Here is a 27,778-nt window from a genome sequence, read left to right as displayed (position 1 = left end):
GCAGAGGTGTGGTACAGTGGGATGGTGTGTGTGTGTGTGTGTGTGTGTGTGTGTGTGTGTGTGTGTGTGTGTGTGTGTCAGGAGAGGCCGATGGGAGGGGCAGCTGCAAGTAAAGTGCACAACATTCATCCCCTACAGCAGCCAGTCAGTCGCACTCTGCACCTTCAGTGAGGACCCACCTTTCACCCATCAAGTGGAGTTTTTGGAATCTTCCCGTGTGTCATGGCGGCCGGGATCACCTGTCTACCGTGGACGGTCGTCGTCCTCCTCTGGGGATGTGGGCCACTGTGGGCGTTCAACCTGGACACCGACGACGTCCTGCGGAAGGACGGGGATCCGGGCAGTTTGTTCGGCTTCTCTCTCGCCATGCACTGGCAGCTCCAGCCGGTGGATAAGAGAATGTGAGTTTTAAAGGAACACTTCTGCGTCGAACCTCGCCTTGGAAACGCGCTGTTATAATCACGAAAATAACTTTTTGTAACTATGTAATTAAATAGTCACAGCTTTGAAGAGCAATGTGCGTTTTATTTGGGGTTGTGAGAACTTTCCCGAACATTCACACACATTTCAGACACCGTTGAAAGGTCACGAGTGCCGCGCGATGGTGTGAGCTCAGGTGTGTCGCAGCAGCAGTATCCGTTTGTATCCGTTTTCCCACTAAAATCTTCCTGCGTCGTAACAGAATGAACTGTACTTTACACACACACACACACACACACACACACACACACACACACACACACACACACACACACACACACACACACACGCCCCATGTTAATCTGTGTTGAGCCTGTTCTTCCAGGTTACTTATTTGTGAGTTTATATTGGACCTCCGAAGCAGAGTTTTGCACTCGTGCACATAACGGCGCGCGCCCAAGTCTCTCTCTCTCTCTCTCTCTCTCTCTCTCTCTCTCTCTCTCTCTCTCTCTCCCTGACTTTCTCCCACAGTGGTTTTCGGCTTAAATGGGCCAAAACATCTCATTGAATCACTGTTGGCATTTTTATGGCCATTGATTCAGAAGGATTAACTGCCATCGAGTGCTCACTGGTTTTGAATAGCAACTGAACAGCAACTGAGCTGAGATCACAGCAGGCAAATTCTGTAATCTGGGAGTCTGAGTGTTGCCAGAAATATACATGTTTACCTGTGTTTCCGATTGAAGGATTTCAGATTGTTCTGCTGGGCCATAATCAATGGTGTAGGAAGTACTCAGATTAAAATACTCCACTGTCAATGTCTGGGATTGAACATGTATAACACAAGTGAAGAAACGATCAAAATGTACTTAAAATATCAAAAGTGAAAGAAATTTTGATGAATTAGATGTTTAAAAATGTAATGTGGTTAGTTGAGGTGGAGCTGTTTTAACTGCTTTACTGCATATACTGTTTGGTAGATTAGTCTTTAACAACGTATTTTATAACCATCATACAAATATGAATTTAATGAAGAAATGTAATAGCTGTTTAATTAATAGAAAGTACCTATAATACAGTACTTGAGTAAATTCCATCGCTGTCCCGAATACAGAGCACTTTTTCATCATTGGTTGGCAACATTGGTGATTGGATGAGGTGAAACTCTGCTCCAAATATAGCAGATCGTATTTCTGCAACTAATGCCCAAGCTGGGACAAATAAAAACTACTTGACTTGACTAAATGTCACCATAAATGTATAACAGGGAGGTATTATTATGTATATTAAGGCCCAGGGTTATTAAGCATTGCCAAGTCTTTAACCTTCTCCACAGAGGTGAAACGCGGTTCTTGAACTTATTTACACACTTCTACACCCGCTGCACACACACTGCCACTGCATGTGTGTGTCCTTGTTTTAGGGTGTGTCTGTATGAAAGACACATGGTGATCAGCGCAAGGCCAAAGCCTCCATAAAGTCCCCCCGTTTCAGAGTGTCAAGTTAAACATAAGAAAGCAGAACACGGAAAGTGTACTGGTAAGCAGCAGATATCAGATAACGTAGACTGACAAGTGGAGGCAAGTAGGTGATTACAGTAACCAAGTAGTATAGAGACAGAAAATCATTATTGTTATAAGTCATTTTAAAGCAAACACTTGCTTGTTCTTGCTCTAGATATGAAGATATTCTGATTTCCCTCATTTTCTATGATAGTAAAGGCAATTTTCTTTAGTTTTGGACTCTTAATCAAACAAAATTAGCTATTTTGATGCATCAATTTGGTCTCTGGGAATTTTTGATGGGCAGTTGAACAGATCGAACAAGCAACAAGGCTTTTGCAACATGCTCTTGTCCGAACCATCAGCAGCACCGTGTCCATGCCGCGTTATGCCACAGGTTTGAATGTGTGCGTGCATGTTTGAGCAGGAGGCCATGTTTGTTTTGCTCATACCGCTGTTATGGAGTGCATGTGTGTTCATGTGTGTGTGAGTGAGTGAGTGAGTGCCTGGTTTGGTGTGTTCTACTGTAATGGTGCTGATGCATGCTGTGGCTGAGCACAAGGCGTTGCCTTGTTGTCAGCCACTTGGAGAGCTCAGTCTGCTGCTTGATACATTCCTAACCTGAGGCGGAAAAAAAAGGGAAAGTTGGGATAATAGAAAGGAGACAGACAGACACACACATAACAATATGTGCTGGAATAAGGGCATGTGTTTATTTCCCCCTCATATCTCCTCACTGATGGATGTGTGAGTCTAAATAATTTTCCAGCCATGAATGCCAACTTTTATTCAGCCTTATATACTGAGTATATAAGTATCCAGTATGGTTCACGCCCTGCAGGGATGAGTGTTACATGTACCTGCAGGAGAGGACAGGAGCCAGTGGGATTGTATGTGTGTGTCAGTGTGTGTGTTGCATTCCATGGTCGGTCATAATTGCCAGCTAGAGCTGTCTGTATAACAAAATCAAGAGAGGGGAGAGGAGGACAGACTCGAAGGGGTTTGGATCCAGGCTGAGAGATGTTTATGAGGAAGTATATGCATGTGTGTGTTTCCGAAAAATAAAAAGTTATGCCGACATGTGAAATAGTAATGTCAATGTCATGCTGTGTCTAGATTCCAGAAATGGTGGAGGAGGAGATGGGAAGAGTGGAGAGTTTAGTATTTCAGTGAACTTTGTCTCTGAGTGGTCTGTGTACAAGTATGAGAGTCAGATTTAGTCCCACCCCCCCACACACACACACCCTTGCCCTCAGGTTAGCTGAGGATATCCAACATCAAAGAGAGAGAAAATAACTGAGCAAAATAAAGAGGCGAAGGCTGAAAGAATGCTGACATAAATCAGTTTTACATCTGTACGCCGAGTATCAGCTGGTATTTGGACTCGGTGGGTTTCCAACCTGGCAGACGGATGGATACACATGACACGATCCTCTGAATCTGCAACCCATTTGGAGGTCTGGTTGGTTGGGTGGCGCTGGCTGTTGCTTAGCGATGATCTGTGCCCTAGCCGGCAGCCAGTTTGCTTGTTGTGAAAGAAAAAAGAACACACCTCAATCTCAATGTCTGGCCACTCTGCCTGTGTAGCATACACACACACACACACACACACACACAAACTGTTGCTGTCAGTGAGGCAGCGGGTCAACCATATCACAGTGCCGGTGCCTGACACATCATGTCAGCACTATAATAACGTGTAGCTATAAAGAGAACGTGTGTCTCTTCAGATTAGTCTCCAATTCAAATTCATTTAGAAACAAAGCTTTTTTTTATAATTTGCATCAAATGTCTCCAACTTCTCAAAAACGTTCTGCTGTCTAAATGATTTAATGAATCAGTAACATAATCTTGATATAAAGCTGTTTGTGCACTATTGTTGGTGGCATTTAGGAAACAGCGGAATGAAACACTGAATGAGAATCACAATGTGTTGTATGTAGAAGTAGGAACTACAGTATCCACTAAGGCAGCAGACCCAGTGACCCCGTTACCCAGAGTCCAATGTGTCTTGGCAGAGCTCTTTCCGTCCATTCTCCCGACTTCCTGTGTCTCCGAGGATTATGGGAGCGGAGATGTGCCCACCTGGGATTCACTGTGAGTCACTCAGCTTTGAATCAGACTCATCTTTAATAGAGGTGGAGATTTGACTTCATATCCTCCCCAGTAGTCTAAAAAAAAGCCACAGACACTTACTGGGTGATATATCAGCACAAATAATAGTGTTCTGGTTTTTGAGTTAGGGTTATGGAAAGGCAAAACCAATCCAGTGGTTCAAATTGGATAAACAGTGTGTGAGTTTGATTCCATTGTGATGATATGTGATGTCTCATTTCTTCATACTTTTACTCAATATATCCTGTAAAACCCATTTAAATCCCTTTCATAATGGCAGCTTTGTAAGACTGTGGGCAACTTTGTGAACAGTTTTAACCAGACATAATGTTGCATGTCATATAAAAGAGATCTATTGTCCTTTGCTAATCCCCATCACGCCTGCTGAAGGCAATATTCACGCTGATTTACGCCTGTTACGCTGCATGACTTGACATTTTCTCCGGTCGCAGTTCGTGTTTGCAGTGTTTTGCAGCGAGGGCCTTCGCTGCAAAACATGCTGATCGCATTAGTCCTCAGCGACTATACAGTGTGTCTCTGTAGATTCCCTCCCAGATGCTGTGCGTATCTGCTTTATGCTCCGGCTGAAAACGGCTCGGCTTAATCTCATCTGGTGAAGACAGTGTGCTGTGCAACATTAACTTTGGAGGTCAGCAGACAACGCAAGCCAGAGTGAGCTCCTGGAATATGCTGATTGAGAGAGAGAGAGAGAGACAGAGAGAGAGAGAGAGAGAGAGAGGTGGGTGTGTTGACACTGTAAACCTCACCAAAGCACCGGCTCATAAGAGGACATGCTTGAGTTGTATGATTCACTCGGTAGGAAACCCTCGATGCCCATCATCAAGACTAGGGTGTGGCATTTGCTCTTGTCCTTGGTTCACAATGGTGGCCTGTGTGTGTGTGTGTGTGTGTGTGTGTGTGTGTGTGTGTGTGCGTGTGTGTGTGTGTGTGTGTGTGTGTGTGTGTGTGTGTGATAGAAAGCTTGGTTCAATCAACTACAGCAGGCATTTGAAAGGGGTCTTTGAATGAATCGGACCGTGAGGACATGGAACATCAGTTTGGTGGCGGATGTGTGTGTGTGTGTGTGTGTGTGTGTGTGTGTGTGTGTGTGTGTGTGAATACAGCTGCTGTGTGACACAGTGGACTGGTATGTGCGATCGTATAATGTGCGAGGCGAAGAAATGCCAGAATGCAGATGAAAACGAGTGTCGCGGCTTAAGCCTCTTTCACAATGTGCATTTGATGGAGCTGCAACAGATGAACTTGTGTGTCCGTTGCAGGCTGCTGGTTGGCGCGCCGACAGCCAAAAAACTGCCCAACCAAAAAGCTAAAGTGACAGGAGGACTGTACACCTGTGACATGACCTCCTCCTCGAGTGGTTGCACCAGAGTTGAATTCGACAACAACGGTGAGATATCTGCTGACACCTGTGCACTTCTCTCATGTGTTTGAAGCCATTTTGCACACTTTCCACTCCCAGTATATGAGTCACAATATCCTCTTTGTGTCTATTTCTGTCCCCGTGTCTGTAGAGGATACAAGAAGGGAAAGCAAGGAGAACCAGTGGATGGGAGTGTCAGTCAGCAGTCAGGGGCCAGGAGGCAAGATAATGGTGAGACCTCCTATCTGACCATGACTGATTTCAATTTGTAGAGTCAATTAGTTGACTTAATTGATTTGTCAATCAACGCAGATTATCTCTGGTGTTTCAAATGTGAGGATTTTGATCAGCTTTTGAATTCTTCCATAAAACAAGAAATTTTTCACTATTTTATGATGGTAGGATGTACACGCTTAACCATCAGAAAATAATTAGTAGATTAATCTGTAACAACTATGATCATCCATTTTTGGCCTGCAATTAAAATAATCCATTATTGGTACAGCCATAAAAGTTGGGTCTTGGATTTGAATCAGTTGCAATAAATAAGTGATGCGCAATGAAGCTCTGAATCAGTCGGACAAATATTATTTCAGTTGATTTTAAGGTTATTTTCATTCCCGATTAATCTGAAAATGTATTTTTAGATTACTTAATTGTTGAGTCCCTGAAATAGGAAAAAAGGAGGACATTACAATTTTTAAGCGTCCAAGGTGAAATTTGTAAGGTCAAATTCTAATGTTTTTTGTACGTTTGCAAATATATTAAATAGAGAAATGCAGAACGTATTGCATTTTTGCGTGATAAATGGCTCCAGCAACTGGCATAAACAATGCAGATCTACTTTAAAACATGTAGTATGTCAAATATACGTACTATAATTGCCTTATTTGGCTTTAACGCTACTTAAGGGGATTTTTTTCCTTTTTAATGGACATGACACCAATTTGACTGTGTTTCTGTTTCCGTGGCAGACCTGTGCCCATCGTTACCAGCGGCGGAATAATGTGGGCAAGGACATCGAAACCCGTGACATTATCGGCCGCTGCTACGTGCTGAGTCAGTCCTTGACTATTGATCCCGGATCGCAGGAGGAGGGAGATAGCTGGCATTTCTGTGACAGTCGGTCCAGAGGGCATGAGATGTTCGGCTCCTGCCAGCAGGGCCTCTCTGCCACATTCGACAAGGACTACCACTACCTCATATTTGGGGCTCCTGGAGCGTACAACTGGAAAGGTAGCCTAATGTGTGTGTGTGTGTGTGTGTGTGTGTGTGTGTGTGTGTGTGTGTGTGTGTGTGCCTGCAGCTTGCACTTAGTAAGTGAGCTATGAAAAAGGTTTGCTTGAAGAGAACATAACTCTGTATAATTTATGATCTTCATTTTTCATTCAGGGATTTGCAAGTGATACTTTTTTGTCAGTCATGTATCACTAATTAGGATTATTGTCTTGTGTTTCTCTTTGTTGTTGTTGTTGTTGTTGTTGTTGTTGTTGTTGTTGTTGTTGTTGTTGTTGTGCTCACTGGAAGTCACCCGTCTTAACCCGTCCTCTCCTCCAGGTGTGGTACGCTTGGAGCAAAGGAACGACACCTTACTCGATATGGGCGTCTGGGCTGACGGCCCTTTTGAGGCAGGAGACGAGACCAACAAGGACCCCAATCTGGTCCCTTCTCCCGCCAACAGCTACATGGGTAAAATGCAGCTTGCTTTCTCCGACCCTTCATTGCCAATCTTACACCATGACTTCGTTGTCACAAAGAAATGTACTTCGGCACCTGACTCCGACTTCGTAAGCAAACATTCCTTCGTCTCTGCCTCCCAGGCTTCTCTCTGGACTCGGGGAAGCAACTGACCACGCAGGGCAAGCTTATAGTGGTGGCAGGAGCTCCCAGAGCGAACCACAGTGGAGCAGTGCTGCTGCTGAAGCAATTTAAAACCAGCACACTTGATGAAGAGCTCATCCTGGAAGGTGAGGGGCTGGCCTCGTCGTTCGGCTACGATTTGGCTGTGCTGGATCTCAATGCGGACGGGTGAGTTACGCAGGGTGACGCGCAGAACTTGAAACGTCTGTTCTGAGAAGGGTTACTGTTCACTTACTCACAAGCGATGCCCTTGTCTGTTAGTTGGGAGGACATCGTGGTGGGAGCGCCACAGTACTTTGAGAAGGACGGGGATATCGGTGGAGCCGTCTACGTCTACGTTAACAAAGCTGGAACCTTCAGCGAAGACGAGCGCGTCAGAATAGACGGACCCAAGAACTCCATGTTTGGCCTGGCTGTGGAAAACCTGGGAGACATCAACCAGGATGGTTACCATGGTGAGGCTGTAATGTGATTGCTACCGTCAGCTGCTCCTTCTAAGATGCCCCTCCATTGAATGAGAGATATGTATCCGTAGAGCCACACTGGCAGTCAGTCAACTGTCTGTATTTTGCTGTCAGATTTCGCAGTGGGAGCTCCTTATGATGATGAGGAAGCAGGGGCGGTTTACATCTACCACGGAGCGGACAAGATTCTCAGCCCAATGAAAGAAAAACAGGTATGTCATAAAGTGTTTTGTCCAAATGTGTAACGTTTTCATCTAAGAAACTAAAATCCAAATGAATGTATTGTTTCAATCATGAAAAGGGTGATTAAATCAGTTTGACCATAAACATTAAAACGTAAATTTAGGTCAAATGTGGGGATATTGTATAGCATAATATTACTTTTGTGAGGTTGTGGTTTACAATGGAGTTATGACAGCTAGTTGCTCATCGTTAAATCTGGATGAATGCATACCGTTTCTTTTGCTTTAGGTTTTGTACGGCAAGACTTTAGGAGTGAAGCTCTTTGGATACTCTTTGGCAGGAAACATGGACCTGGACAGGAACTCCTACCCTGACCTGGCTGTCGGATCCCTGTCTGACGCTGTGTTCGTCTTCAGGTGAATGAACTGGCACGTTTTTCTCTCTCTGGTCATGGTCACGGTCAGAGTTGCTCACTTGAGTTGTGTCCTCCCCAGAGCCCGTCCGATTATTGACATCGAGAGGGAAATCAATTTCTCGCCGAAGGAAATCGACTTCTCCAAGAAGAACTGTGAAGGCGGCTTCTGGTACGTGTCTTGTTTTCCCGTCGGCGTTTCTATTCACTTTTGGGGGGAAACGCTGTTGAACACAACATCAATACCGATTCTTGTGTCTCCAGCTTGGAAGTTGATGTATGCTTCACCTACACCGCCAGACCCAAGAGCTACGCTCCCAGTCTGAGTAAGCTGAGTCTCGTTATCAGCAATTCAACAGCAACAAACCACACACAGCAGCATTTTATGTGTAATTCTTTGCCCAACCTCTTTCTCACGTCTGCGTCCTATGTAGCGGTGGCATACTCCCTCGAAGTGGACGCTGAAAAAGGGAAGAATGGTCTTCCCCGGGCGACCTTCACTGACCCCCCCAAAGGGACCATCACCATAAACACCAAAGGAAAGAAACAGTGCATTAAGCGGCATCTCGTCATAAAGGTAGTGGCTCTCTCCAGAAATGTCCTTCTCCTCCCTTGGTCAAAGCGCATCGTGGATGGTGAGTAACGTGTCATTCTACAGGAAAGTATTCGCGACAAGCTGCGCGGGATTCCCGTCGATGTTTCCGTGGAAATCCAGGGCGCCAACCGCAAACGCAGACAAAGCTCAACTTCTCAAATGGTACCGGTCATGGAGGCGAGTGAGCCAACTCGATCAGAGGTGCGCACGCATGTTAGGTTTTATATGCACGCAGTACATTTTGACGTTCCCACTGTATCCATGTCATTTAAAAAAAAATTTTTTTTTTGTCCTGTGGTTTTAGGTGAATTTTAAAAAGGAAGGGTGTGGCGTCGTTTGTCAGAGCAACTTGCAGGTGAAGTATCGCTACGGCCGCAGGACAAAGGGCCAAGACGCGTTCGAGCCGTTACAACAGTAAGAGGACGCACACGTCTGTTCATAAGATGTATTACCTCCGTGGCATATGGGTGTGTAACTTGCGTCTTTCTAAAGAGTTGGCGGCCTGCCGGTGATCGTGTTCAGCGAGCAGAATTCCTTAGCCTTGGAGGTCACAGTGTCCAATACAAATGGAGACCCTGCACACGAAGCCTACCTGAATGCCTCCTTCCCACCCTCCCTTACCTACTCTGATTACCACCCTAAACCTATTGTGAGTGCCTCTTTCGCTGTCACTCTCTCTCTCTTCCACACACACACACACACACACACACACACACACACACACAGAGACACTGCAATGCGGTTCTGACTCGGTCTTGTTATTGATTTCAGGATAAGAATGGCGGCTGTACTGCCAATCAAAACGGTTCTCTGGCTAACTGCCAACTTGCAAACCCCTTCAAACGTAACAAAGAGGTGAGAGCAGGATCCCCTTTTAGACATCGTCTACCTCCTCTACATGAGATTCACTATTAACTCTTCGTAATATCTTTGTATTTGTACATATAGATAACCTTCTACATTCTTCTGGGAACATCGGAAATTTCTCTCAACACGACTGAACTGGAGATTGATCTTCAGCTGTACACGTAAGTAAGACTTCAATAGAAAGCAATAGTATCAAGCAAAAGAAATCCTACAAATAACGCTCCTTGACCATAATGCACTTGCCTTAATTGCGCGTTAACTTTTGTAGTACACGAGGTGTTTCTGATCCGTGTGTGACCTCTGATCCGACAGGACAAGCGCCCAGGGAAATATATCCCTCGTTAAAGCGAAGGCAACGGTGGCCTTCACGTTGAAGCTGTCTGTATCAGGGTAAGAAGCACACACACACACACACACACACACACACACACACACACAGCTTAAGCCCAAAAACACAGTAGCATTCACATATTCATGCTACCACCTGCACTTCTCCGTCTCTTCAGACAAGTCAAGCCGTCTCAGGTCTACTTTTCAGGAGAGGTCAAAGGCGAGTCAGCCATGAAGACTGAAATGGACATTGGCAGTGCCGTCACACACCAGTTCAGAGTGAGTACAGGACCAGATCGGAGGTTGCTAGTTCTCCTCGTGTCTCCTTTGATCTCATGTTGTTTAGCTCTCCACCATTCTGCTCGTACAGGTGCGTTGGTGAGCTAAATCACACGATACCATCTGATGCCTGAACCTGACTCTGTCTTGATTTGCAGATAAGCAATCTGGGAAAGCGCCTGAAAGGCCTCGGCACCGCCACCCTCGACATCGACTGGCCGATGGAGACGGCGGAGGGGAATTGGCTGCTCTACCTGATGAAGATCAGCTCCACTGGAGTGGACCAGATGGAGTGCTCTCGTAAAGATATGATCAACCCTCTCAACGTGGTCAGTGAAAACATCAGATTAAGATGTGGAGGTCACTCAGCCTGCATGTATACCTTTTCACTTTCTCTATCTCTTTAGATTTAATGTTATAACGTACATATTCTCCTCTGCTTCAAGGCACATAGTAACAGGATGAGAAGAGCAGCAGAAACCAACCAGGGAATTAACGATGGCACTATTTCACGTTTACTTGACAAGAAGAGGGAACATGAAACTCTGGTAAGCTACCAAGTTCTATTCTTTTTGTTTGATATTTCTAGATGTCATGTTCATTGGAAACCTGTAGTGGTAACATTGTGCTTCCTTCTCCGTTGACAGTCCTGTGAGCAGGGGGCAAAATGTGTGAAGATAAAGTGCCCTCTGCAGGGCCTCGACAGTAATGCAGTCATCACTTTCCACTCTCGCCTCTGGAACAGCACCTTCACGGAGGTAACAAAACAAAATTAAGGGTTTTTGCTAAATGTTTGGTATTGAGAATCAGCCTTACTCTCCTGATTGACTGAAATTATAATATTAATTGTATATTTAGAATTAAAATTGTGGGAAAAATATGTTAAATGGCAACAAAAATTGGGTTTTGGGACAACCGGGAAACTAAATACACAAACACTGTATTTAATACAAATGTAAGTATTACATAAAGCAAATATGATCATATCATTCATAATAGAGCAGTATTAAGTTTTCATCAGATGTCCTTGATTCAAAACTTAGTTCATTGGTAAAACATTGTATTCTACCCTAAAATGTTTTATAAGTGAGCACACTTACTGTATTGGAAAACCTCTATGTGGAGTTCTGAGGAGCTTAAAGCTGATCCTTTTTGTTAATTCAAGGGCAAAGGAATACTGCGGCAAATTAGTAACGTGTATTTTGTGTTTTTTCTTTGACTACTCTCTTTGACAACAGAAATATTCCAAGTTCAACTTTCTGGTGGTGAAGGCGAAGGCCTCTCTGCATATCGATGGCGGAGCAAAGAACACAAAGCTGGAAAACGAGGAAACGGAGGTAATTCAATGCAGAAAAAGATGTATATGCAACAGTTCTGGACCCAAGACATGATTATTTATTGCATGACGTGGAAGTTTTATACAACAAGACTTAAATGCAGATGTCCACTGTGTTGTGTCCCCCAGGTGAAACTGACGGTCTTCCCGGAGAGGCAGGCAGCCCAGCACGGAGGAGTGCCGTGGTGGATCATCGTGCTCTCCATCCTGTTCGGGCTGCTACTGTTGGCCCTGTTGGCTTTCCTTTTGTGGAAGGTAGGTCTGAAGGATGAGGGGCCCAGCTAAAAAAAACACCTATGTTGTCATGATTTCTGAAGACCTAGCGGCCTATAAAGCATTTACAGAGCAGCGGTTGTATCCGTAACCACAATTACACACAATGTCTAACCCTTTTCCTCTCCTCAGTGTGGAGTCTTTGACAAAAAGAATAAAGAGGACCCGTCAGAAAAAGAGAGACTGACAAATGCATAGGAAAAAAAACGAGAGGGTAAAATGACCCGGCCTGCCATGAATGAGTGACACTTTCTCTCTCGCTCCTTCTTGCTATAAAACATTGCTTCCTGGTGTTAGGCAGGCGGTGGGTTATTCTCACAGTATAAACGTGAATGCTGTCATAAAAGAAGACAAATAGATCTTCACACATGATCCTGTGTGGATCATGGCGTGTTGCCTGCATGGCCAGGGGAGGTGATGGCTGATGTGCAATGAGGAACTACACCATGGTGGCTGATCTGCATCTCTTTGATTTTCTCCGACTCCTCCATTTCCATTTCCCTTTGCATTATGGTCCAGGAGCATTGCTGGTATGATGTATTGCTTGATTCTATCGCGAGCTGAGATTGACTTACTTTTCTTTGCTATCGCACATACGGTCACTTGATCTTCAGGGTGGTTTTCCTCTTTACATTTAAACAGGGGTTTCCTTTCAGTGCAGACGGCTCGTCTCCGCCTCTTAACGGAGTCGCTGCATCTTGGCAAACAGACATTAAATGTCTTCCTCCCCCCCCCAAACAAAATATTGATTTTGTTGTTCCCCTTCTCTGCAGTGTGGCTTTTTTAAGCGTGTCAAATATGAAGACAAGGTTCCCAGTTACAACGCTGTTCGCATCAAACAACAGGAGAGAGCAACAACCCCTGGGAACGGGAACTGGGAAAACCTAGAAAAGAAGCCCTGGATGACAACCTGGCATGACAATGAACATTTTTCTTAACAGCCAATGAGAATTTGACTCCACAGATTTCCTGTTGCTTTCTGATGAACTCTTCTTTTCTTTTTTTTCCTGCCTCAACTTTGCACACCCTGGACTGTAAATATCAAGAAAGAAAGGCAATTTGTTTAAAAAATAAAAAATAAAAAAAAAAACGCAGAAAATTCATCCTTCAGTGCTCGACTGATCCTGGATAAAGACTGTATGAATCACTGGAAGGAGAGTTGATGGTCCTGCACAACTACTGTCTGTCACAGCTTTGGAGCTTGTTTTGTACATTTACTACATTCAGTGTTGACTGGGGGAGTATTTCTAGATTTATTTTGTTGGTATTTATTCTTCGTAAGGAGTACTTTGTGTTACGTGCCCTACAGGCCAAAGAGTCATGCAATGCATACACGGGCATCTTTTTGTTATTTCTATTTTTTTAACTAAAATGTGTTCATTTACCCAATTCAAAACCACATTTATTTTTAAAGCATTTCTATGCATCTGCCTTAACTGTTGATCAGTCAGTCATCAGTACGTTATGGACAGAGTTCACCTTCTATTCACTGGCTGTAAAATGGAAAGAAAGTGAGCGAGTTTCTTGAATAAAATGTTAAAATAAGTCGTGTATGAGCGTCATGTGTGATTATTCCAGGCAAAATAAACAAGTTTAAGGCAAAAAGGAATCATTTGAAAGTGTTATTTATTAACATATTAAAAAAAGCATTTACAGCAAATACCTGAGTGCTTAAAGCATCCCATCGTTAAATATTAAAATCATTCTTAGGATAATTTAAGGTTCACGATAAAAAGTAAAAAAAACAAACTGTAGTTTATCCTACAGGTTACAGACGTATACAGAGAGATACATGTTTGCTGCGAGTGTGAACTTTGGTGCTGGAGTCGACCTCTACTCTGGTCCAAAGAGATTTCCATCAAACCAACCAGTGGCGTCTCCTAAATGAAAGCTCTGAAGACGTGAACAACAGAGGATGTGTGCAGTGCATCTATTGACTAGATAGAAACTGGTTCAAGTATTCGGTGCGTGTCAGGCTGTAAACTCATGCTGGTGGTGCATCTCTGACATCACCTCCCTTCCCTTTCATAAGAGTGACTCGGTTCTTACGGTTTTGCCGCTGCGTCTGCCGTCTTTGACAGACTTGTCCTGGGTCATCCCTTTCCCTTTGTCTTCACCCTCCTTGTCCACAACGGTGTACTTCCCTTTGTCCTTTTGCTCTCTCAGCCTCTTCTCTCCTTTCTTCTGTTCTTTTTCCTCACTTTTCTTGATCTCCTTCAACTTCCTCTTGAGGGCAGACCTGTCGCTTTGACTGCAAACCCCCAGAGCCTGACAGAGAAACCAAAGAGGGTTCACAAAATCACATATCATTCTTAAACCTTCACTCAAATATAGTCACATCAGCAAAAAATAGGGGGCTTTAAACCAATAAAGGGGACAGCTTGCTGATACTTCAGCATTGCCTCCTGTATGTTCTTTCACATTTAAAGTAGAATCCCATATACTGTATGTCAATTAAACTATTGCTTCTGTTAATACTACCACTATTGCTTATGCTACTACCACTACTCTACTACTACCAACACCAAATGCAGTTGGAACCCAAGGGCCTGGGCTGCAAGAGATTTCTGCCCAAAAGCGTATTGAGGCAGTTTTTTCTTAACACTTAACACAACAACGTGATGACTTCTGCTGTGATGCAACACTTAAAAATAAAATTTAATTGAACTGATAAAGACATTTATATACGAAAGATGTGATTTGGGTTATTGACAAGCATATGTTTAACTGTGAAATGTCTCGCTCAGGACATATCTTGTAACAATTATTTAAATAACCAGTTTTAAAGAGATCCTTATGTTTGTTAATGTTACGTAAGTTTGAGTGAAACTCTTTAAAAATTATTCTGGCATCTGCCTAAAAAAAACAACCTAAGTTAGTCTGCATTTATCCAGTTAATTCCTAATTTATGTATTGAATTTAACAGATAGATAAATAGTTTGCAATTCAGATTTTAAATAAATGTCAAACAGATGCAAGAAAACACATTTAAAAAAAAAAAAAAATGTTCTGCCAAGTTACTAAAAGAAAAACAATTAAATAATATCAATCAATGAGTATATACCAGAATATAATTTGCCAGAATGGGTCATTTAATCTAATCAGTGCATCTGCAGCCACCACATGTGATGAATCATTTCGTTTCCCTCATCATCATCACCACCGCTCACCTTGAGTTTCTCGCTGTCCAGGTTGAGCAGCTGTGGCCCATCCACACCTCTGGCGACGAACTCGGACACATACTCATCCATGTTCATGGCGATTAACCACAGACACACCTGCTGGTTGTCCCACTCCCAAACGGGTCGACTTTGCCACTGGTTGTTGTTATTGGTGGGAACTGGGTCATCGTCCAGTGTCTGACAGGACACCAGAGACACAGACAGAGTGACGGGACGTGAATGAAAGAAATGAGAGGAAAATGTCATTAAAAAAAGAGGAGAGTAGGCTTGGGGAGACAAAATTATTGGACAGCGTGTGCTCCATGGGAGGGAAGTAAGAAAAAAGAGAGAAAGGGATGGACAGACTCACCTCAGTGGAGGAAAAGGTGAAAGCGTGAGAGTGTGCAGAGAGGGAGCGCTCAGAGACATGACCCACCATGCTGGAGCAGCCCACTGGAGAGCCAATACTCTGCAACCAAGAGAGAACACCTCCACTGCCTGTGTACTCTACTTCACATCTGTTGCATGCTTACCCATGCAGGTATTTAATTGCCATATTAAGAAATCAGAAGACATAGAGCGGAGGTTGGCATGCAGGGAAAGCTGGCCGTCTTTTCCTACCTGGTCTCTTCTACCGGTGGTGGTCAGGTAGGGTAAGCTGCTGCTGGACACAGACCGAAGTCTCTCCCTGCCTCTCTCGTCACCCACTTCTTTTTCTCTCCCTCGCTCTCCAAACCAGGGGAAGGGCAGGCAAGACGGCATGGAGGTTATTGAACCCGACGGAGAGACGGCAGCAGGCTCATCCACCAGGTCACCGCATGACGACCTGCTTGAAAACGATGGTTATGTCCATTAAAATGCCACACGCATAAAGAAAGAAAAGAAGTTAACAAATAGATAGAATCTCACCTGTTCTTTATTGGCATTTTGCCGTGTTTCTCACTTCTTTTGCTGAGAGACATGCGAAAGCCACTGAAAAACAAACGGACTATAGATATAAGTATCAGGAACAAGGGAATCTGTAAACCACTCTGGCTTCTAAACCAGGAAACAGACAAATATTTGATCTAATGCTCTCAGATCTAAGACAAAAAGAAAGGGGAGGCAGAGACCCCGTACCTGAAGTCGGGAAATTTCCTTTTGGACTTTCTGGATGAGGAGGATTTGCAGGACGAGGGAGTGACCGCGTCGGTGATGTAGATGGGAGGAGTGAAGACGGAGCCGGTCAGAGGTTGAGGACTGAGGGCTGAGATGGACGAGGTACTGGACAGGTCACTTCTGCTGCTCCGTCGCATCGCAGCTGGAGCAGACAGCGATTGGCTCTCCTCGGCTTTCTGAACTTCATCTTGCTAAAAGCATCAGAGGAGGTGAGAGAGAGAGAGAGAGAGATTCACAGTACGAAACAAGATCATTCAGTGTCACATCCTGCAGCTCCGTGTCCTACCCGTTTTCTGAAGCTCTCCCTGAGTTTGTCTCGAGAGGGTGGGTGGCGCTTGGATTTCTGGGCCAGCTGAGCTCTGGCTTTGTGAGCACTGGAGTCTAGACGTCCTGTATCAGGAACTGGAATACACCAGTCTGGACCTGAAGCACAAGCACGATCCCTTTTGTTCTTTTTTTTCTTGAATTAGATTATGTAAACCATAAAAACAACTTCCCTCCTTTTTCAACTCAATCAAAAACATGTCAAACATTTATTTATGATATCAAAAAAGTGACAGTAATTCTGCTGCTTACCCGTGAGTGAAAGGTCCAGACTGTGGTTCTGTTGTTCGGGTGCAGCCTCGCCTCTCTCTGGCTGTCCTATCTGGGATAAGCAGAGTGAAACAATGACTACAGACAAATGGCTCCGTATAGTAAAATCCATACAGGCCTGAGAATTCTCCTCTCACCTGGATTTGCAGCCTTTCAACGGTCTCTCTGTGCAGCTTCTCCCTCTCCACCATTTCACGTCTCAAATCAGCTTCTCTGTTCTCGGCCTCCTCATCTCTGGAAACAATTAAATATTTGAAAAGCACAATTTTACTAAGCAACACACTACACTTAATGAAATAACTGGATTGGCTGCATGAGATAAATACCTGGCCTGGTATTCCCTGACAAGTCTCTTGGCCTTGCTGTATTTGATCTCCAAGCTTTCTGATTGGCTCTGGGCATCAGCCAGTCTCTGGCTCACAACCCGGCACAGCGTCTGGGCCTCCTGCCAGTACCTGATAAATAGAGCGAGGGGGGGGGGGTTCAACACCGTAACCATCATTATCAGCTTCAATATGTTTCTGAACGTGATTATCATTTTGCAGGCTTTACACTTACAAATGAGTCATTATCACGTCTACAATGGCAAGCACACTTATTTTATATAGTAAAAAGCACAGACTATAGAAGCATACTTCTCTAGTTTGTCAGCTTTCTCCTCTCCATCCTCCACTCTTTGCTCCAGATCAAACTTCTGGCCCTCCCAGTCGGCCTGCAGCTCCTCCCATGCCTTTAACTTGACAGACGTACAGCAACAAAACAGATTATCAACGTTTTATAAATGTCTGACGATTGTTGTATGCACAAGGGGAAGAAATTCTTATTACGTCAAGCTTGCCAAAAACTATTCTTATCCACTCCTTATCTCCTCTCACTTCAAAGGGTTTTCATACAACAAATGAAGCACTCACTGATCTACCACCGTCGGGGTAGAAGAAAGACTTTCGCAATTATGTCACAGCGGTGATAACTTCAAGGCAAAGGCAGAGAAAGTGTTGGAACGCGGCCCACGGCCCAGTAACTCCACAGCGTGCCGCCTCGTACACAGTTAAATGGGTCAGACTGTTCCAAATGTGGATGCAAAGGTAGCGAGGGGAGTAACGTGTCTTGGTCTGCGTGTGAGAAAGACATCTCAAATCCAGCTGAGTGACCTACCTTCCCTCTAGCGTGGCGGAGTTGGGCTGCTTTGCTTCGTAGTTGTGACTGAAGCTATGAAGACAGAAAATGTATTTATTTATTTATTTATTTATATGGTTTATGAATGTAAATCAATTAATTCATGTTGATTTTAAAAACCTAGATATAATATAAACTATATAAACTACCTGCTGGTATTTGAGGCAAAGCCTGTAGTTGTCCAGACTGGAGAGAACAGATACGTCCTCCTCCTCCTCCTCCTCTTCCTCTTCCACTGACTTCTCCGACATGCTACCGTCATAATCCACATCATCGCTTGCTCTTCCACTCTTCATATAAAACAAGAACACAACCACACAGTAAAACCATACAGTCGACCCACATGGAATTGTTGACATGATTCAAACTCGTCTTTCAGAAAACACACACACACACCTTTCGGGGTGTTTTATCCATTTCCAGGCTTTCGTTGATCAGCCGTGCCACCTCGCTCTCCACGCCCTCCTTCTCTCGGCCAATCAAAAACCTGCAGCCAAACAGAGAAATCAGTGAGAGTTGTAACCAATCACCCCATCAGGGTAAAGCTCAGGTGTTGGTAATTCATTTAACGATGGCATAGCACGACATGGCAGCATCAACCTGAAACGGAAGTATCAGTCATTCATTTAATACCTGTGCTTTTCCTGCTGTGACCAAGTGTGTTCTGTGAAAAGGGCCTCCTGTGTTGTTGCAGTATGTTGTCATTGCAAGCATTATACTCTTTCAAAGATGGTCTGTTTACAGACGATGTTCAACATTTTTGTCGATGAAAGTCATCTATTTGCATGTTGTTGTTGTTGTTGGAATCCTCGATTTCAGAGGACAAAGAAAAAGCATGCAGAGGATGCGTTTGAATCTGGGATTAAAAGTTTTGCTGGCTGTATTCTAGAAAGTGCCACTAATGGAGATCTTTCACTCGTATGTGAAAGGCTGGCAAACAGTCTGAACCTTTAGGAAGATGGTTGGCAGTGATGTCATGTATACATCGTGTAGTTGATGGGTTAAAGCACGTTGTTAAACAGATGTTTTTAGAGGACTTGTGTGGTCCTTTTAAAGAAAATTATATTTATCCTGCCACCACTGTCTTTAAATAACTCCACTTATGTAACAAACATTTAGAAGTTGACTGCCACCGATCACAAGGACCGTTAAAAAGAAGAAAGAAGAAACAACTCAAATAAAATCACTGTTCTACATAGTGTGGGACCAGCCACGTGCTCCACCGTCTCCCAAAGTACAGGCATTGTATACCGATAGTGAGAAAGATACTGAACCATCACAACTTACTTGACGAGGCCCGACGTGTTCTTGAGGACTGTGGCTGCAAACAGCTGTGAGACTCCCACCAAACTCACCCGGTCCACCTCCACTATCTGGTCATTTACCTGAATCCTAACACACATGAAAATCTCCTGTTATGAGAGCCACACTCACCAGCAAACAAGAGACTGATATTGAAATGCACCTTCCATCCTTCTGTGTGGCTCCTCCCTCAGTGACCGTCTTGACAAAGATCCCCAGTTTTTCCAGTCCCTGGTCCGCTCCGACACCCATTCCAATTATACTGATGCCCAGACCCTCCTCTCCTAGAATACAACATTTATTCATGATTAAACATTTAAACATGATTTCCTACGCATAAAAGATATAAATTGTGCACTAGATGTGTTTGTTTTTGTTGGTCCTGATGTGGAAACACATATGGACGCCAACAAGAAAATACAAATAAAGGGAAGACAGAAAGAGCAGCTACACACCCTTCTCTATGTCCACTGCAAAGACATTCATCCGGTCCACCCTCTTCTCCAGCTCAAACTCAGCCGAGGCGGACACCGGGTCGATGTCCTCGTTGCGTCGGTCATAATCCGCGTTAGAATAAGTGCTGTACACCTGAAAGACAGCGTTCCACATACAGTTTGAGTCAGCCGCTGCGGCCTCGGGGCTCATGTTCACACCGATCGTTTGGACACGCGTTCACCACAGAGCAGATTGGAAAGACATCAACCTGCAGCTGTTGACACAACCAGACTGTTTATGTTGGCAGATCAGTCAGATTATGAGAGAGAGAGAACCAGTGCAGGCAAGACTTTATTAAACTCTACAAGCAGGATTACAGAAACACACACAATATGCACACACTCACACCTTCCAGGTGCTGTTACTACACAGACTGCCCCTCCTATTGTTTGTGATGAGCTGAGCCAGATCAACGGCATACGCAGCCACAGGAATGTTTCCCGTGCTTTTATATGGAGGCAACTCTGACCCGAGTGCCGACGGAACGAAGCATGTGGGATCTTGCCTTTCCACCTCCTCTACTGGAGGAGAAACATGACTTTGGGGCTAGCACTTCTCCAACGTGGAGTCAAACACCAGCTGGAACGGAAACTGGATTCATTTTATTTAAAAAAAAAGAAAAAAGGTGTCGCTTACCTTTATTGGTGCCGAGGTGAACCTGACCTTTCTCTTTGCATCTTCTGCTGCATCCTCATCTTCCTCCTCCTCATCGGTTAGTTCAGGCACACCGGGAATTTCCTCATATTGCAATAAAAGCATATTTCCATCCATAGAGTTTTCCCATTCCTGTGTTGAATGGGCTTCCTGCTCATACGTGAAAGCATCGTTCTCAATCCCACAGACGACTGGAAGTCCCGTCTGGGCGTCCATTTCTCCTCCTACACCATCTTCTTTTCCATCACTGCCTCCTCTGCACTCAGGTGTCGAGTCTTTTGTCTCAGTTCTATCCTTCTCTCCACTCTGTTTGTGTTCTTCGTCTCCACCTTTCCTCTCTCCCACACTGTATGTCTCAAGTTTCTTATCATTGTCCTCCTCTTGCATCATGCCTCTTTCGGCCCTTCCAGCGCTGTCTCCCACTCCTGCAACAGTCTTTTTCTCCCTCTCGTCCCCGTTTTCTGTCGACGTCTCAGCCCGTCCAAAGAACTGTGCGTGCTGCTCCTCCCTTCCACCCTCCCATTCCTCATTCACCTGCCGATACTTGTCTCTTCCACGTTCCCCGTCATCCCGAGTCTCTTTTTTACACGACATGCTGGCTGATAACTCCTTCTGGTGCTCTTCTGAGGCAACAACTTGTCCACCATCTCTCGCTCTCAGCTCCCCCCTGTTTTCCAACGCATACGGCCTTGGTGTTTCCATGCTGGGTTCTTCGAAAACGTCATCCACTAGCTCCTGCACGGTTTCTCCAGCCATGTACTTCCCCCCGTCATTCTGAAGACGTTGTTTGTCATCTTTCTGCTCCTTTTCTTCGTCGTTCTCATCACTTTCCGATGACCCGTTCTTCACATCAACTAGCTCTGCCCTCACTGGCTCCTCAGAGGTCAAGCAGAGGTCAAGAGATGCATTTTTTGTCCTTTCGTCCTCCGTTTGTGAGCCTGTAGTTCCATCATATTTGTCAAGATAGTCGGGTGATTTGAGGGATGATTCAATAGGCCCATCCAACACAGGATATTTAGGGGGCTTTGTCAGCAAGGCCTGTGCAGGAGGCTCTGGTGAAGCAATATTTATGATGGGTGGGTTTATGGATTTGTCATTATCAAAGCTATCCTCCTCTGTGGGATTCCTTTCCCCGCTTTCTTCCTCCTCTTCCTCCATCTGACTGACTCCTCCTATCCCCTCTTCCCCTTCTCCTTGCCCACCCGCCTTCCCCTTGTTTCCGCTGCCGGCAATACTTTTTAAAACCTGACCCCCAACCTCCACCACCTTGGTCTCGAACAACCTCCGGGTCACAGAGAACTTCTGAGCCAGAGCGGCTCTGTCAATATCCACTCTTTCCTCTGATCTGGAAGATTTGTCCTGCAGAGAAGATCCTGCAGCAGAAATGTTGGCCACGGTGCTCAGAACGGACGACGAGGATGCGACGACAAAGCGTCTGGACGGAGAGTAAGGTGAAGTTTGGAGCTGTAGCGTGGGGTCGTGCGGAGAAAGGAGGGGTGTGGAGCCAGGACTCTGCGCTGGGCCACCATCTTGTTTCTGCTGCTGGTTGTCCATTTGCAAGAAGATGTTTTCTCTGATCTTGGTCCCCCTGGTGCTGTGGACTCTCCCTCTGCTGCCCGTGTTGGCGGCGGTGCTGGTGTGGGACATCACGGGATCTGACGGATTGGAGAGCAGCCTGGTGGAGTGCTGGGCAGAAGCAGCTTTGGTCCCTTGTTGTAGACTGGTCGCAGTGTCAAAAGAACATTTGATGGCATGGAAGTCAGACTTATACGTTATCCTGTGAGGGGAGGCGCTTCGGCCTTTGCTGTCCGTCCGCATCATCGGGGAATGGAGTTCTCTGAAGTGAGAAAAAAAACACTGAAGGAGCTTTTCACAGCTAATAACCTGGGCAACTGTTGAGCAGGTGGAAAATGTTTGGGGATTTGCTGGTACGCTGGAATGGTAGCAATAAAGCCAGAATATGCTTGATAGCATGTGATAAATGTGCTTTGAGAGGTTATACTGCATATGTTTGATGCCAGCAGGTGATAAAGACAGGCTCTTGGTCTGGAAACGCCATTGCCGTCAGCTAATCTCTAGATATCCATTCGCCATCACCGCAGCAAGGGTCTCCTGGAAGAGTGGCTGGAGAAAAGGTAGAGTAGAACACAATCACTGAGGTGAAACGGCACTGATAAGCATGAAGACAATTATTATGCGTAGACAATTATCAAAGAAGCAACAATCAGTGGTAGAATTAAAATCAACAGTGTTAAGACTCAGTACTCACACACACACTGCGAAGTTGGAAGGTTAACGACGTGCGCACTTTAAAACACGCATTAGGTAGCCGTCGGGCGACTTGTGACAAACTTGGTTGGACTTTGGCGCAGCGATGAAGTGCTCTTTGGACAAACGCTGCCTTCGCGTGCGGTCGGAAAAATAAGTTACACAGTAGCTACACAGACACGTGGTGAATATCTCGGAGGGGCGAAATGTTATTTAATTATACGAATTAAATAACATTCGCTGTGATTAACCTTGTTTTGCTTTTAATATCTTGAGTTTTCATTTTGGGTCACACAAAGAAACGAAGCGAGGACTCGGTGTTGTTTCGTCAACTCGCTGAGTTATTCAGCGTTACTTGACGTCACTTTGATGGCTGGTGTGTGTTGCCCTCTCCTCTCTCTAACCCTACAGCGCATCACAGAATAAAACGAGAATGACAACATGTCACACGAACGGGCGACGACGGGAGTGCCGGGGTTTACGACGGAAGTGAAGGCAGCAAATCTCAACTAACCTGGCTGTAGTGCGCGCGCAGTTTAAAGGTCGCGACAAGGCAACAAACCCGGCAATTTAACTGAATAATTAGCCAGTTTACACCTGTGCTAGCGGTGTAACACAAAATACATCATCTTCGACAGCTTCCTCTTACCGTAGACGTGTTTGTTTGCGGCCGGTCGGCGCCGACGGCTCCCTCGCTGTGATAAATGCAGACAGATGGCGACTCATGTCTCTAAATGCTGTAAATGGATTATCCTCCGCTAATCCTGTGTAAACTACTCCAGTATCTGCGAAACACGGACGGTGAGCGGGTACCAGCACCGGGGCAAGTTAGCCTACTTCTTTGTGCCCCGTCATGTATTCACCCACAGCAGGAAGTCTTAACATATGTGGTCACTTCAGCTTGTTAAACATGTTGCCATTGTGTTAAACGACAATTTCTACTAAGTGTGAAGGCTAATATAGGAGTGATGTCATAATAAATACTGCTTTTATCACCATTGTGTTTACCTTGTCTCTCCATAATAGACACTAATTAACATTTTCTGTCATCATACACTGTACATGCACACTTACACTACTATTAAACATGCAGCTTTCATGCACTTACCGTTACCTGTCTTTTGGCATCACAGCCAGCATTGCCATCTGCTGTGAAAACAGACACTCTGACAGAGTCTGCTGGGCTCAGAGGTAAGCTTGGTGTGAATATTCACCTGTGTGCATGATGCAGGTTAGTGCAGTCAGCCAGATCTCACACTGCCAACCTGTGTGTGTGTCTGAGGCAGAGCAGTGATGCAGCACCTGCTGATGTATGCGAGCGTGCCTACCTACCTGTGTGTGATGCCAGTGGGTGAGACGGTGCAGTCTGTCTGGGGAAGCTGGCTCGTGTGGCAGACGGACTGGACTGGACTGGACTGGACTGATCCATGCAGAGCCAACAGAGTGGTTCTGCTTGGCGTGACCTGGATCTGACTAGAGACTATTGTCCCAGGTGGCACTGGGACCTAGTTGATATAAATACTGGCCAATCACAAAAGCCTTCTTCTGAATGAGGCTAACCAAAGGAGGGAGGGGAAGGAGGAAAAGTGAATCGAAGTGGAGATGGAAAAATGAAGGAGTGATGTCAGGGTGGGTGTAAATTTAGAGAGTTATTGGCTGCGAGAAAGTGAGTTCAGCGAGTAGATGGCGACAAAGACTGGAAGCAGACATTTAACCTGGATTGGAAGCTGTCAGTGGAAATGTGAAAGAGAGTCAAAGTCGGTGGTACGAGTGGAGAAAGCAGGGAATTACAGCTGCTGAGGAATTATAGCAAATCCCCTTTATTGAACACAGCAGTGGTATTCATAATTAATGGCGGGTAAGATGAGAAATACAGGGATGTGTGTGTGCTGACATAATCCCCAACTCTCGTTTTTCTCACCAGCAGCAGCAGCAGCAGCAGCAGGTCACCTTGACTTCGACACAAGTTTGTGCTCTTCCAGCTCCTCAAGCTCACATGAGGATTTCTTTGTGAAAATTGGGCCTGATGACACACGCTTCAAACACACACATCACACACACACACACATCACACACACACACACACGCACACACACACACACACACACACACACACACACACACACACACACACACACACACACGTCACACACACAGTGAGTATCCAAAACAATTAAATTCTGTTTGGAGTCATGGTCAGTCATAGTGTGGGGGTGCATGTGGGATTTAACCTCTATTCACCTTTTGGTAAGCCACACCTTTTAATACAAATCAAAACAAACCAGTCTTAGTGGATTTAAACACAAAGCTAGAAGACACGTCCCACTCGCTACATGTCACAATTAATTTATAAGATTCTTTCATTTAAGGGAACCTTGTAAAATTACTATGTTCCATATATTCATGTTAAAAAATTAACTTGTGCATGCTTATGTGATATTAACTAAAGAGTCTGACTGGGTGTAGTACTAATTATAACCTACAATCCTAATTTGATGAACTGCTACTACATTAATAACACTGTTCATTTAAACTATTTTGCATCCTGTTGAGCAACTTTCAATCACATTTATAATACTTGATGTTGTCTATGTAAAATCATAATCTCCAAAATACCTTTAGCTGTCAGATAAAAAGTAGTATTATATTGAAATACTACAATACTACAAAATTGAATGAGGTGTGTAAATATAACTGGTTTGAGAGAGAGCCAACAGCGCCCCCCAGTCGACTAAGTCGGAAATGCGCTCCACCTGCATCAGGAACATTACATAGCACTTGAAAGCAGACTCGGATCAACTCGAGGAAAGTTCGATAGAGTAGTCGGCTGTTGTAAGAGACGTTTTTTTATTTTAATTTAAGACTTTTTAACTGATACCAAAATACACGAATCCGACTTTTACAGCAGGTCTGAGCTCGTCGCCTACTTCTTCTCGTCACGACGGAACCTGAACCTCGACACACAATCAGGAAGTCCGGGGATCTTTAGCAACATTAAAGTAGAATGGACAGTGGACACGCCGCCTTTTAGCCGCTAAACAATGAAGAACGGCGTTTGTTAACGCTCACAATCAGTGCGTGGACGTGGTTCACGTCATTATTAACGTTTTATTAGCTTATCGGCACCCGGAACACTTGGATTTTCACTTTGCGGGTGAGAGGGATGGAGGTTCCTCAGCTCACCGAAGATGAAATGGCAGACATTAAAAAAGACGTGAGTACGATCATTCAGTCAAATCTGACTTCCGGATAAACCCCCCATTTTTATAAGGTGCTGGAAGCGGAGGGATATAGACAGACTTATTGGTCTGTCGGCACTTTTTAAGTTGTAGCCCGTTTGGCGTTAAAGGCCTGTTTAAAAAGGAGGAAATACCTCACCACACCTTTTCTGTGCCCACATAAACACCTGATCCAGGAGCTAACACTGGAACTAGTGCATGGAGAGCACACCCAGAGACTCAGCATGCACATCTCCTATTCACTGTGAACACACCACACTATACACATTTGTTATAGGCTGTTCACACACTGTATTTGTGTTTATAAAACTAACTTAGAACCCTCATTCTGGTTCTCCAGTTGACTTATAGTGAACATTACCCACTGCAGTCCTTGTGTGAGTGAAAACCAGACCCTATGGTGAGAAGTGCCCCCCCCCCTCCCACCTTTTCAGGGCCTCTACAGTTCAACTTGTTCCCCTTTTTGCCCCTCTCCTACACACTGCGTGTGATGGGGGATTTCCAGGTGCTGACCAGAATGCGCCACTACCTCTGCGACAAGATCAGAGCTGAACGCCACCTGGACTACCTGCGCTCCCGCCGGATCCTGACCCGGGACGACGCGGAGGAAATCAGCTGCAGGTCCACGCAGACCAAGAGGACGGCCACGCTGTTGGACACGCTGGCCGAGAACCCCCGGGGCCTGGATGCCCTGATCGACTCCATCAGGGAGATGCGCTCGCAGAACTTCATCATCACCAAAATCACAGACGAGGTGCAAAGGACCAAAAACGAGAAGCTCGAGTCCCTCAGAGGTTAATAGACCAAAGTCCCAATGAAATCTAGTTGTGTGTCTCCAGTCTGTTGTTCTTCTTCATGCTTTATTATAACTTCCCTTTCCATTTTCCCCTTCTTCACCCGCCGCTCCACAGCAGAGGCCTCCAGTTCCTCGTTTGACAGCAGCCTCAGCCCCCCGAGCGCCACCGGCGACGTCCCCTCGTTTTCCAGCAACTCCACCCTGCTCCTCCACCCGGACGGAGAACGGAGTCCGTCCACTTCAGACGTTGCAGGCTCACTCAATCCGCCTTCGTTAAGGAGAGGCGGAGACTCGCCCACCGTGGTTGCCGCTAGCATCGGCGTGGCTTCCTCCACGACCTCCTCCAGCCTCCCGAGGCCCGGAGACCCGGGGGCGCCTCCGCTGCCAGAGGAGGTGATGGTCCAACCCCCCTCAGATGGCGGGGTCCCGGGGTGCACCAGCAGCGGCGGGGACCCAAACTTCCAGCCCCTCCGCTCACGCTCTCTCAATTCCTCTTTTAATTCCACATCTCATTAAGACACTTTTCCATGCAGTTAAAGGGAGAAAACCTCAACCACTCAACTCCTAGAAAAACACTCTCATCGTTGTCTTGTCTTTGATTAGGTGGAAGTTGTTGTACAGGGGATATACTACTATACCAATCAGCTTTTTACAGAAGAAAATGGGGACAATTTGTCACTTGGGCTGCAGTGTTGGTTTTTAAGTTGCCAGTTCATTCCCTTAGTTTTGGTACAAAATAGTACGACAGGTTTGAAGAATATACAGAATCTTCTACAAAACCTTTTTTTAACAAAACGAAATGAGCCACGATTTGCAAATGTTAAATGTTCTTTGAATATAAGCAGGTGTACAATAACATGACCTAAATAAAACGGTTCAAATTGGCAAAATTATGTTTTTTTTTTTTTTTTTAAAAAG

General features: G+C 45.1%; 3 protein-coding genes across 7 annotated transcripts; 2 read left to right on the top strand and 1 right to left on the bottom strand.

Annotated features, from left to right (window-relative positions):
- Positions 1-145: 145 nt before the first annotated feature.
- LOC311011963 (integrin alpha-6-like) lies at positions 146-13,568 on the top strand. Of its 2 annotated transcripts, XM_084007217.1 has the most exons (26): positions 146-401; positions 5,318-5,445; positions 5,570-5,649; positions 6,393-6,654; positions 6,976-7,107; positions 7,239-7,446; positions 7,540-7,733; positions 7,857-7,954; positions 8,214-8,341; positions 8,420-8,509; positions 8,602-8,663; positions 8,772-8,914; positions 8,996-9,133; positions 9,237-9,346; positions 9,425-9,581; positions 9,704-9,787; positions 9,881-9,960; positions 10,112-10,189; positions 10,306-10,408; positions 10,567-10,737; positions 10,855-10,956; positions 11,056-11,166; positions 11,647-11,745; positions 11,874-11,999; positions 12,150-12,231; positions 12,791-12,932. In XM_084007217.1, exons 1-25 carry the CDS (start codon positions 223-225, stop codon positions 12,213-12,215), a joined length of 3,129 nt encoding a protein of 1,042 aa, XP_083863343.1. In that variant the 5' UTR covers positions 146-222; the 3' UTR covers positions 12,216-12,231; positions 12,791-12,932. The 2 variants fall into 2 exon arrangements, with proteins under 2 accessions (XP_083863343.1, XP_083863342.1); XM_084007216.1 differs by lacking the exon at positions 12,150-12,231 and having other exon boundaries at positions 12,791-13,568.
- On the bottom strand, positions 13,419-22,564 carry LOC311011962 (uncharacterized protein; the record flags this gene model as incomplete). Of its 3 annotated transcripts, none has more annotated exons than XM_084007213.1 (18): positions 13,419-14,285; positions 15,188-15,376; positions 15,549-15,647; positions 15,800-16,007; positions 16,088-16,150; positions 16,298-16,527; positions 16,623-16,759; positions 16,913-16,982; positions 17,068-17,164; positions 17,257-17,385; positions 17,566-17,666; positions 18,086-18,139; positions 18,256-18,396; positions 18,503-18,593; positions 19,394-19,498; positions 19,572-19,692; positions 19,864-19,996; positions 20,540-22,564. In XM_084007213.1, the coding sequence occupies 18 exons, from the start codon at positions 22,562-22,564 to the stop codon at positions 14,043-14,045; spliced, it is 4,236 nt and encodes a 1,411-aa protein (XP_083863339.1). In that variant the 3' UTR covers positions 13,419-14,042. The 3 variants fall into 3 exon arrangements, with proteins under 3 accessions (XP_083863339.1, XP_083863340.1, XP_083863341.1); XM_084007214.1 differs by having other exon boundaries at positions 15,800-16,004; XM_084007215.1 differs by lacking the exon at positions 15,549-15,647.
- Positions 22,565-25,573: 3,009 nt separating this feature from the next.
- Positions 25,574-27,768, top strand: bcl10 (BCL10 immune signaling adaptor). Of its 2 annotated transcripts, none has more exons than XM_084007598.1 (3): positions 25,574-26,039; positions 26,570-26,858; positions 26,979-27,768. In XM_084007598.1, exons 1-3 carry the CDS (start codon positions 25,989-25,991, stop codon positions 27,374-27,376), a joined length of 738 nt encoding a protein of 245 aa, XP_083863724.1. In that variant the 5' UTR covers positions 25,574-25,988; the 3' UTR covers positions 27,377-27,768. The 2 variants fall into 2 exon arrangements, with proteins under 2 accessions (XP_083863724.1, XP_083863723.1); XM_084007597.1 differs by having other exon boundaries at positions 26,976-27,768.
- Positions 27,769-27,778: the final 10 nt, after the last annotated feature.

Source organism: Eutrigla gurnardus, assembly GCF_963514095.1.
Source record: "Eutrigla gurnardus genome assembly, chromosome: 4".
Taxonomy (NCBI): domain Eukaryota; kingdom Metazoa; phylum Chordata; class Actinopteri; order Perciformes; family Triglidae; genus Eutrigla; species Eutrigla gurnardus.
This window is presented reverse-complemented; position numbering and strand designations above follow the sequence as displayed.